Consider the following 11534-nt stretch of genomic DNA (forward strand, 5'->3'; position numbering starts at 1 on the left):
AAAAAATAATTTTATAGTTTAAATTTTATAAGAAAAGGGATATTTTCCAAAAAATTGTAATTTAGAAGTCTTCAAAGCTTACGATTTAAAATTAAAAAAAAAATAATATTATAGTTTAAATTTTATAAGAAAAGGGATATTTTCCAAAAAATTGTAATTTAGAAGTCTTCAAAGCTTACGATTTAAAATTTAAAAAGGAATATTTTCCAAAATTTTGTAATTTAAAATTTTATAAGAAAAGGGATATTTTCCAACATTAGTCCGAAGAACAACATCGTCGCATTCCTCGATTCACTTCCACATACTTTGTTACTTCCAATAATAAACCTGCAGACACCTCTGTGAAATATCTATGCAACATTATGATGAAGATATTCGACGAAACTCTTATCTTCTCGGAGTCTTTTTAACGCACCGCAATGAATTTGTCGGACTCTTTCCCTCGACAGATTCATCAGTCTACCGATTTCATCACATGATCGAACAGTTTCACCGTTCAAACCATAATGCAATCTTACGATGTACTCTTCCCTATCGCTTAAAGTCTTGAGAGCTTTCTCCAAATTTTGCAACAGTAGTTGTCTATCGACGACTGTCTCCGGTCTACGATCATCTTGTGCAGGGATGATATCCTGAAACCAAGGGATACAAGTAAAGAATCGTGCGAGCAAAAGCTATTTTGTTTCACAAAGAATAAACAGTAAATATGACCATGAGACGGAGCCCCTCCTTTCCTACTTGATCAATCGAGATTGGAGGCCTACTTCTCTCAGAAACAAGTCGCACGTTGGAAACATCCATGTCGATGAGGTCTGCTACTTCTTCATAAGTAGGCGATCTCCCTAGTCGTCTTCTCAACGATGAGTTAGCTTCTGCAACCTTGTTCATTGCTTCACACAAGTTCCCCTGCACAAATCCTTACATGCACATTTATCATGTCCAAATTTGAGGGGCTATGTACTAAGGGTATCACCGCTTAGCTTACCGGCAATCTGATGAGTCTTGATTTGTTAGCTATAGCTCTAACAATTCCCTGCTTGATCCACCAATAAACATATGTCGAGAGTTTGTATCCTTTCATATGATCAAATCTTTGTGTGCCTCGAAGGAGTCCTATACATCCTTCCTGAAATAGTTCTGTATGATCAATCACTTGGGAAATTTTCTGCAGAGATCATAAGTTTAGTTTTATTTTTATCTTTGTTCGATCTCCAGTAAAAACATACTCTTGTTCTTCTGAAAAAAAAGTAATGAATTTTATTGCCTTTTACTGATTCAATTGATTTGCTACAGGCCTTGGTTGTCTTTGTATGATCTTGCTGTCTGCTCTGCTTAAAAGGCAATTCAACATAGTAAGTTTCTGTAGCCAAAATTGTATGCTAAAGTCCCTCATTCATGGTGCTCAAATCTAAATATTTGCAAGTGAATATTAGCTTCCATTTGGTTCAAGTTATCTCATCTGAATGATCATTTACTATCGGTAAACTTGAACTTGATATAAGATTTCTGTAATTTTATTCTATTCTTGCTCATTTATCCAATTTTTGAGGAAAGATTTTGGGAAAACATTAAAAGGGAGCATGCCTCCTAATATTTAGAAAAAAAAAATATAATTTGTTTCATGTAAGAAACAACAAAACTTAAATTTACACAAAGAAAATAAGGGTATAAAGGAGGTCACAGGCAAGTTTAATAGATTTATAACAACACACATTGCTGGTGATGATGTCAACTCAGATAGGCTTTTCTCTTTGAAAAACACTAATCATCATCATCATATACTCTTTGATGATTTAAGAGAATTTGATTGCAGGCACTAAGCACTAAGGTTTAAAATCTTGCTCTAGCTTTGATATTTGTTGTTAGTCATTTCTTTACTGTTTTATATTAGTTCAATCCAGGTCTAAAACAATTGATTGGACCCACAGAAACCAGTTCTTGATCTGTTTTTATTTTTAACATCGATAATGAAACAAAATTTGTTTTTTATATTATGAATCATATATTTAATATATATATGTGAAGAATTTCAAATTTTCATGAAGTTAGCACATACATTACACATACATCACAAGTATATTAAATCAAAAAAATTGTAAATAATGAACTTAATAATTAAACAAGTCACACCTTTTAGTAGGGCAATTAGTGCTGTCAAAACAATTTGTGCTGCAAAAGTGGAACAGTTTCACAATATCACTTGGTTGGAGATCCATATTATAATCTTGAAGAATCCATGAAGTCTACTGCTGTTATGGCCTTTGACAATGATAGATTTGTGTCACTACTAAATCAAACAAGCTATAATCCGGATAGCTTGGTTACTAAGTTTACTTCTGATTTTAATCACAATATCAGTACCAACCAGTAGGCACTATGGCGACATGGTAGGTATGAATAGACAACATTGTTGTGATGTGATGAGATGATGGACACACTTTTAACTGGATCTCAGCAAAACTCAATTCTGAAGAGTTATTATCTAAGTTTTCTCTATCCTTATTTTTTTCCTTAAATTAATTACATGGATGACATTAGTAAAATATTATTGTTCTATGCAGACTCTTTCTCTCGATTTCTGAATAGCTCCATAGTGTTGCCACTATCGATGTTGTTGTTAGATGTGCTACTATTCATCTTATTCGGAAGTTTTAAGTCAATTAAGAATAAGTTTTGTCATCCTCCTCAAAATGTTGCTCATTAAAAGAATTTAATAGTTTTAAAAAATATTATAAATTTATTTAAAAATATTATTTTTAAATATGGATAGTAGAGTATTTTATGGATTATGAATATATAAAGATAGACCCTTGAGAAATTTAAAAAGGGGCAAATCCAAAAAAAAAAGTAAGAAAAAATTTAAAAATTACTTGAGATATGATAAACTGTGATAGACTAGCATTGTCTGTGTTATGTTAAATACGATTTGATTAATATGTCAAAATCCTATGTGGTTAGGTCACTAATTGACATATGTTTAGGCTAACTTCATACGACCAACATAGTAAATTGATAAATGGTTCAACATCTATTGAGGGTAGTTATAATCGATATAACAAACAAGTGCAACAACCCATAATCGACAAAGGTGGTTGCGATTGATTTTTATTAATGACCACTATAAAAAGGGTTGCACGGGTACACTTGAGATATAAAATAAAATAAAATCTAACTCCTCCAACTAGTCTAACTTGTTCAAATTAACATACTAACTTAAGCGCCAAAGGGGTGTTGTCGGGACAGCGGCCCAACTTAGTTTTGTAGGGATCAAATGTCTAACTTGGCAAGTTTAGCTTGGTGAGTTTCCCCCAAAACTAGCTTGAAAAGGAACCTAATTAGATCCGAGTTGACCTTTAGCTTCGACAACCCAAAATTGATCCTAATATTTTGATGCTAAAAGGAAGGTTAATTGTTATGTCTCAAGGGAATCTTATGGGACCATCTTAGGTGAACCCTTAGGACTCGAATCCCTAAACCTCATGGCCTGACCTTAGTATCTTTGAATGCTCTCGGTTTGAATCCTCTAATTTCGGTAATCTTGAATTAGGGTTTGATGCCGGCATTAGCCCCAATATTTTTCATTAATTTTGTCAAGATCCAACATTTACCCAACCACCTTCTTAAGTAACCATGGTTATTCCTATATAAACTTTCTATACTTTATTTCAGCAAAGCAAATGTAAGTTCTAATGAGAATAGTCTACATCATCACTTTATACCTTCTTTAAATTACGTAATCAGCTTATCAAACTCCACCTATATGTATGCCTCTTGTTCTTGCTCCTACACCACAACCTATACCCATCCTAAGCGTAGTAGTTGAGCCCTCCCTAGCTCAACCCCAAGCATCACCTAAGTCACCTCCTCCACCTGCAGCTCAAAGCCAAATCTCGTTGCTAGAACCAAAATCTGTGAATGAGTCAATTGATCAACCTTCCGATTGGGCCCAAGTGTTGAATCTCGGATTTCAATAATGAAACTAATTGATGAGTTTATTAGACTAATATACTTTTGAGATAAGTGATATAGGAAATACTTTGATTATGGACTCGGACCATTGAAGGGCCAATTGTTAAGCAATAGAGTCAAACGTTATGTCAAAAAATTATCGTGTCAAACATTAGACATCAAGTTGAAGTATTGGTCAATGTGCAAAAAATCAGACTTCGTGCTAAAGGTTCGAGCATCATGTCGGAAGGATCAGATATTGCATTAGAAAATTGGATGTCATAGGAAAGTCGACATGCTAGTGGAATGGGCAATAAACCGAAGGAAAGGGTGATGTGCCGGAGGTTCAGATGAAGTGCTGAAAAATTAGACGACATGTTAGAATAGCGTACAACATGCTAAAAACTTCATAAATATGTTGTACGTGTGATTGATTTATCAAAGTCTTGATCGAGTTCATTTTGGGTCAATTTGAGTTGATATTGGGTTGAAACCATGACAACTTGTCAAGAAAGCAATTGGGCTTGAACCTAAGCTGAATTAGGTCTGTTAGAAATCTAAACTAGTGGTCTAAACCATATCTTGGTAGTGGTATCGCCAGACCCAAGCGGTAGTACCGTTTGAGTTAGCTGACAAGCATTATTTGTGTTTTATCAACAAATTGTGGTACCGCCTATGCAGCCTTTCGGATAGTTGTACCATCGAGTTCGATGGTGGTACCACCTAGTCCAATGATAGTATCACTATAGTCTATATTTGTAGCCTGGTTACAATAGTAGTGCTACCCAATATCGATAGTAGTACCACTCAGTACATTAAAATTTTGGAGATTTAAATTTTTATCTCAATTTTTTATGCTTTTTGGAGCCTATAAATATCTCACTCAGGCTTAGTTGATGGAGCATCTATTCTTAAGCTAAAAAGTATTATAAACTCTCATTTTGAGCATAGTTTGAGTCTCTTCCTCCTTTTAAGTTTAGTTATAATTCTAAGTTATAGAAGGTGAGAGATATTGTATAAAAAGATAGTATAAAGGTTATCTCCTTAGCTTAAAAAAGGAGAAAGTTGTAACAAGGATAGTTGATTTTCGCCTATTGAAAAGAATATCGGAAGTGAAAGTCGGTGACCTCAAGGGAAGAAGAATTAGGAGTGGATGCAGGTCAAAAAGATCGAACTACTATAAATTAGTTTGTTTCTCTGTACTTGCCCTTTACTTGTGACTTAGTTTTATTCTCTTTACTTGCAACTTTAATTTATTCAATCGAGTTTCTTAAACATATTGATTTATCGATCGAGTTTTAAAGTCGATTTAAAATATAATTGTACTAATTCAACCCTCCTCTTAGTGTTATTAAGATTCTAACATTAAGACCACTTACATAAAATGTACCAGTAATTAGTAAACATTCGTAGAAAAATAAAACACGGAAAGTAGCCAAAAATGGATTCATATTCATGATCTTGTTTGATAGAAGATATAAATAAAGAGCTAATTCCTCATAGCTTTATACTTCAAATGTTGGATGTCTACGAAGGGAAAGGTAATCCTTCGGGGCACATAGTTACCTTTACTTCACAAATGACTATTTATGGGACTACAAACTCCCTTATGTGTAAAACTATTCTGACAACCTTAAGAGGAGCAACACATGAGTGGTTTGTCAAACTTCCCTTAGAGTTGATCTCATCCTTCAAACAATTAGCCAGAGAATTCGAGCACAGTTTTATCAACTATAGCCTCCCAAAGAAAATCATCATTTCTCTCCTTACTATGCATCAAGAAGAAAAAGAGCTCTATATACAAGGAGGTTCAATGATGATGTCCGATAAGTCACATATCTGACCTCTTCTATTCTCATAAATGCATATATTGGTGGCTTCTAACCTTTAAAGTTTTTTTACAAAGTCATCATTCAGCCCCTCAATAACTTTTTCAGAGCTATTGCAAGAAGCCAACCATCACATTGTTGCCAAATCAGTGATTACTGGAAAAAAGAAGGGTGAAGCTAAGAAAATAATAAAAGAGGGAAAAGCCTCACATCCAAATTGTGTAGAAAAGCTAATATATGATAAGCCAAGAGGAGATTAGCCCCCTCCTCAAGAGTTCATGCTACTCAATACTTCCTACATTGAAATATTTATGCATATTCAAGAGAAAAGATCTTGAAGACAACTCGACTCTTGAGGGCTCCACCAATGAGGAGAGGTATGACTAAATATTATCATTTTATTGAGACTATGGACATAATATCGAAAATTGTTGTCTTGAAGGAGCAAATTGAAGATTTGGTCAGAAAGGGATACCTTAAAAAGTTCCTCCATTGGATTTAAGAATCCTTGCCAGAATTTCGAGGCCCAATTGAACAATAAGTGGTTTTGATTGTGGGACCATAGTTTTTCAACCCAAAAAATGTATACCAGAGAGCTTCAATTAAAAGGTTTTACCCCAATGGAGATTTGCCCATTGTGTTTAGGGAAGAAGAGACGAAGTACCTAGATCTAGAGTACGATGATCCGTTAGTGGTTTCTCTCAAGATTGCAAATTCATTAGTTAAAAAGGTTCTAATTGATACAGGGAGCTCCACATATATATTATATCATAATGTCTTTCAAAAAATTAGCTTGTTAGCTAAGGACCTTTAGTCTATCTCCTCCACCTTCATTAGGTTCACAAGAGAGTCAATCACCCCGATAGGAATTATCAATCTTTATGTAACTTTTAGATTAGTGATTATACCAAGATTATAAAAATCAAGTTTCTGGTAGTCGATATCTCTTCAACTTATAACACCATTATTAGGTGACCTACTCTCAATAGAATCCAAATAGTTGTGTCGACCTATTATATGACACTCAAGATCTCAACTAATTCGAGAGTAGGGGAGACCAAAAGTGTCCCCGAAAATCTAAAAAATGCTACTAACATTAGTTACCCTTCCAAAGAAAGAAACATTATCGATCCATCAAATGAACCCGTGATATCCCTCACCATTAACTCTACACCGTATGATAGGGGAACCCTTGGAAGAAATTCCTTTGAACGTGGAACGACCAGATTGCACGGTTAAATTGGAGTCAACCTTTACCTAAGATAGGAAGAAGGAGCTCATTAACTTAGAAACATTCATATAGTTAACTAGTGATATGCCTCAAATAGATCTTAGTGTGGTTTAGCATCAACTCAATATAAACTCAGAGCATAAAATGGTCTTTCAAAAACTTCAAAGATTTGCTCCCGACCACCAGTTTACTATAAAAGAGGAGGTTGAAAAGCTCTTGTAGGCTAGCTTCATCCATAAGGTCACTACCCATAATGGCTTGCTAATGTGGTCCTCGTCAAGAAAAGTAATGAAAAATAAAGAATATACGTCGATTACACTCGACTCCACCTCTAGACATGAGCTGCTAACTTTCATGGATTCTTTCTTTAGGTATAACCAGATCAAAATAACACTGGAGGATAAGGAACACACTACCTTCATTACCAAGAAAGACATTATTAAAAAGCCATATCAATTAAAAATATGGGGGCACCTATTAAAGGATGGTCAATAAAATGTTCTAGCATCAAGTTGAGAGAAACATAGAGGCCCATATATATGATATATTGGTAAAGAGTCATACTATCGATATACACTTGGTTGATTTCGGGTAAATGTTTGCCACTATCAAGTAATATTGGATGTTGTTGGAAAAAAAATTGACCAAGTATGCATTCAGTGTAAGTTCATAAGAATTCCTACAGTTCATGATACATCAACAAGGGATAGATGCAATCCAAAAGGTCTCAGCCTTTATCAACATGATATCTCGAAGCTTTTTAAAAAGGTTTAGCAACTAACTGGTTGGATCGCAATGTTTAGTCGATTCATATCTTAAATAGGTGATTGATGTTTACCATTCTTCAAATTTCTAAAATGCTTGAGAGATTTTCAATGGATTGGGAAGTGAAGGACATGTGTTATGATATCATAATAAAAGTTAAAATGCATTAGATGTTACGAGCATAAGTACAAAATGATTTGATTGGCGATTGACATATATGATTTCATTTTTTAGTTGAAGTTAAATTAATGGCATATATAACATATATAAGGCTCATGATATCTATAATTTCCTAACCAAATTTTATAATGCTCTTCAGTTGGGGAAGTAGGGGGCATGTGTTATGACAAATATGACTTGACTAACATGTCAATATCTTGTGATTGACATATCAATATTTATGATACTTTGTTTGGCTATGGCTTTCTTTACCACATATCCAAATCACTAATTGATATGTCCAGGATGATTTCTTATGAGTGACATAGTAAACTGACAAACAAGTATAAAAAGAGTTACACAAGTATGCTGAAGATACGATTAAAAAAAAAGAATCCAATTCATTTGACTTGTTTAACTAGTTCGAATTGACTTCCTAACTTAAGTATCAAAGAGGCATTGTCAGGATTCCTACTATAAAAAGAGTCGCAGCTTGAGATACCAAAAAACAAAAGAAAAAAAATCCAATTCATCTTTCTTATTCGACTTATTTAACTAGTTTGAATCAACTTTCTAACCTAAGTACGAAAGAGGCATTGTCAGGATAACCCCTGACTTAGTTTTGCAAGGATATGATATACGAGTAACACCAGCTTAAAAAAAGAATCTGATTGGACCCAAGTTAGCCTCAACTCAGTTAACCTAAAATTGATTCTAACAATTAGTTAATACCATAGGTAAATCGGATGAAATAGACAAGCGTCAGTGTTCTATGCACTTATGGTGATTGTCCTAGTAATCATCCGGAAGAAGCATAAACAGTGAAACATTATCTCTCCAATCTCATATTCGAACAATATATTTAAAATGCTACTATCAAGGTCGTGTAAATTTAGTTTTCTTAGGCATCCAACTTTGCCCTGAGAAAACATTGGGTTCCTCGAGGCCTTGTGCACGTTTCTCTATATCAGAAAAACTTGCAGTGAGATGTTGCATCACGCATCAGCTATATTTTTCCACCATAATAGTCATGATCATGGTGTCCCGATAATGGACATGGTAGTACAATAGCCCGGTGCTTTGTCTAACAAGTATCAGTACATGATTAAAACTTATAAACCATAGTTGAATACAACCTAGATCGTATCTACATGCGTTTAGCCTAAATTTATATAGCTAGGGATCAATCCATGTGAAACAAAGGTAGATACATATTTAGACGATATCAATGGCAACATTGGCTAGATCTTGCAGCCCAACTAGTTTAAATCTAAGAAGATCAAGCTTGAATCAGTAGGTAGGTATCTAGATTGAATCCTTACCAAACAGCACAAATCTTACTTGGATTCACAAAGATCTAGCTTAAATTTATATAGAATTATTATATTCGCAGGCCTAGTATAATTTCATATAAACAAGCATGCACTCAAACAAAAAAATCATGGTCAAAACCATGAGTACAAAATGAAAGCATCTCTCACCTTTGAGTTTATCTATCTTATTTCTGAAAGTTCAGACTTGTACTAAACTTTCAGAAATAAGAATTTAAGCATCGCTCACCTTCCTTCCAGTGAGGTGGACGAGTCAAACATAATTAATTAGAAATAAGAATTGATCTTATTACGAAACATACAATAGGAATAACTAAGTTCTTGAGGTTGCACTGTTAATAGACTATGGAATTACTTTAATTTATCATCTAAATAAGATTGTGACGAACCTGGATGAGGTCTTGGATGGTCAGGCCTTTCCCTTGATAAGTTGCTGCGATCGAGACCACAAGCCGCTTATAACTCAGGGTGATTCTCTCTCTACTCTCTCTTGCCCTGAGAAAAGCCTTTTCACTTCTTCTCTTCATCCTACCATATTGTGCAACATTCTCTGAATCCAGTGAACTGCATCCCCTCAACAGTTGCGCTTCAGCATCCATCATGGCCTCTTCCTGGCGTCACCATTCCAGATGTAACTGAACAGTATAGTGCTCGAGCAGACAAAAAAGCTTTAATTGGATTAACATTGAAGGCACCAACCAAGCATTAACAAAACAAAAAAAACAAGAGTAGTTCATCTCTTTGGAAGGCACTGTAATTTATTAGGCTTGATTCGAATTTGAAAGGACGAGCTTAAACACCCCTATGTTGTGCTTGGAATATAAACTAGTTAGACATGGGATGAATTTTATCGAGCTAATTCCACAGTGTTCATATTCGACTCTGCTTAGAACACGGTTAGTTTAGTTTAGGCTCGATCAGTTCAAGTCGAGCCTGGTTGGTGTGTTTGGACAAAGCTAATTTTGATGACTTCTTCTTGCATGTATCCTTCGATTTGGTTGCTAAGACGGTGAGTTCAGTGTTCTTTTTATTCGAATCAAACACATTCAAGATTGAAAACTGGAATCGATCTACAAATTGAGATTAGAAGATGAACACAATCAAGTTTCTAAACTGGAAACGAAATGCAAATTGGGATAGAAGATGATTCCTACTTTGAGATAGCGAGAGAACTCGGCTTCTTGTCGGGATGTAAGATATTTTGATCGCTCCGATCTCGAAGAGCATGTTTTACCTAAGAGAAACCTGCTCGCAATCCCATCCTCCTCACTGTCGTCGTCAACGCCTGACAACCCAGCAGCCTTGCTCCTCCTCCTCCTCCGACGCCTCCGCCGCTCGGTCATTGCGTTGTCCCCACAACGTCTTTCATCGGAGTCTTCTTCTTTCCTTCGCAGCAGCAGCAGCAGTTCGCGTCCAGACTGCACTGGCGTTATCTCCTCGAAAGCTGTCGCTGAAGACACTGCTTCCTTGGCAACTTGCGCGGCCGCCCGTGAGAGATCGACCGCGTCTTTCATGGCAGTGATCGTCGTCGGAGTCCTGGAAATTACTCTGGAACCATGCGAGGAACAATAATTTGATGGAGGTGAGGAGATGACGGTGGTGGGTTGTGACGCCTGAGCTGATGATGATGAGGCCTTCGAGAGCATGACACGGTGGGTTGGGAGTGACAGGGTTGTGGGTGCGCCGGAAGAAGTGTTCACGGAGCATGCACACATTATCATTAGCCGGATGAAAGGGAGGCTGGCTGACGGCGTGGGTTTTTGTAGCGGGATATCTCTTGTTCACGGAGAGCATTCACGCCACTTGTTCACATTTAAAGTAGATAAGGTTATCCCAACTCAATTACATAAATGTGAATTTTCTATAAAAATCTGTTTTTATTGCATAATTTTTTTTAAAAAGATATATTTTTTAATTTTCTTTGAGAAATGTTCTCCATTCTCATATTAGTTTAGGACTAAGATAATTAAAGGGATTCTAACATTTCTTCCCCCTTAAATTCAGCCTTATCTAACATCTTGTAAGACTCCCAAGTTGTATTTTCCTTTAGTAAGTTAGCCCATGCTCTAGCACTTCAATCATAGGATGGCTTACGATTGAACTTGAACTTCACTAACAGTAGATATCTCCGACTAATGGTGTCACACTATCTCATCTTCACCAAACTTCTTTTTAAAGCAGGAAACATGAAAAACCATGTGTATCTTGGAGCTAGGCGACAAATCCAGACGGTAGACAACTGACCCAATACATTCTAATACTTTATAAGAC

General features: G+C 35.6%; 1 protein-coding gene across 4 annotated transcripts; it reads right to left on the bottom strand.

Moving 5' to 3' along the window:
- Nucleotides 1-263: 263 nt before the first annotated feature.
- LOC135651870 (RNA polymerase sigma factor sigD, chloroplastic-like) lies at nt 264-11033 on the bottom strand. 4 transcript variants are annotated; one of them, XM_065172440.1, is made up of 5 exons: nt 10418-11033; nt 9653-9874; nt 986-1165; nt 739-906; nt 264-632 (listed from the first exon to the last, which is right to left on the bottom strand). In XM_065172440.1, exons 1-5 carry the CDS (start codon nt 10982-10984, stop codon nt 351-353), a joined length of 1419 nt encoding a protein of 472 aa, XP_065028512.1. In that variant the 5' UTR covers nt 10985-11033; the 3' UTR covers nt 264-350. The 4 variants fall into 4 exon arrangements, with proteins under 4 accessions (XP_065028512.1, XP_065028504.1, XP_065028519.1 ...); XM_065172432.1 differs by having other exon boundaries at nt 712-906; nt 10418-11032; XM_065172447.1 differs by having other exon boundaries at nt 712-906; nt 986-1126; nt 10418-11031.
- Between the last annotated feature and the right edge of the window lie 501 nt (nt 11034-11534).

Source organism: Musa acuminata, chromosome BXJ1-4 (assembly GCF_036884655.1).
Source record: "Musa acuminata AAA Group cultivar baxijiao chromosome BXJ1-4, Cavendish_Baxijiao_AAA, whole genome shotgun sequence".
NCBI lineage: Eukaryota > Viridiplantae > Streptophyta > Magnoliopsida > Zingiberales > Musaceae > Musa > Musa acuminata.

Bases quoted from the DNA above. Each gene is read 5' to 3' on its own strand.
- LOC135651870 (XM_065172432.1), bottom strand. From the start codon at position 10,984: ATGATAATGTGTGCATGCTCCGTGAACACTTCTTCCGGCGCACCCACA. The intron at 9,875-10,417 runs GTAGGAATCATC...TGGTGACGCCAG, and splicing joins AGTTCTCTCGCTATCTCAAA to GAAGAGGCCATGATGGATGC. The intron at 633-711 runs GTCATATTTACT...CCTTGGTTTCAG, and splicing joins AGGAGGGGCTCCGTCTCATG to GATATCATCCCTGCACAAGA.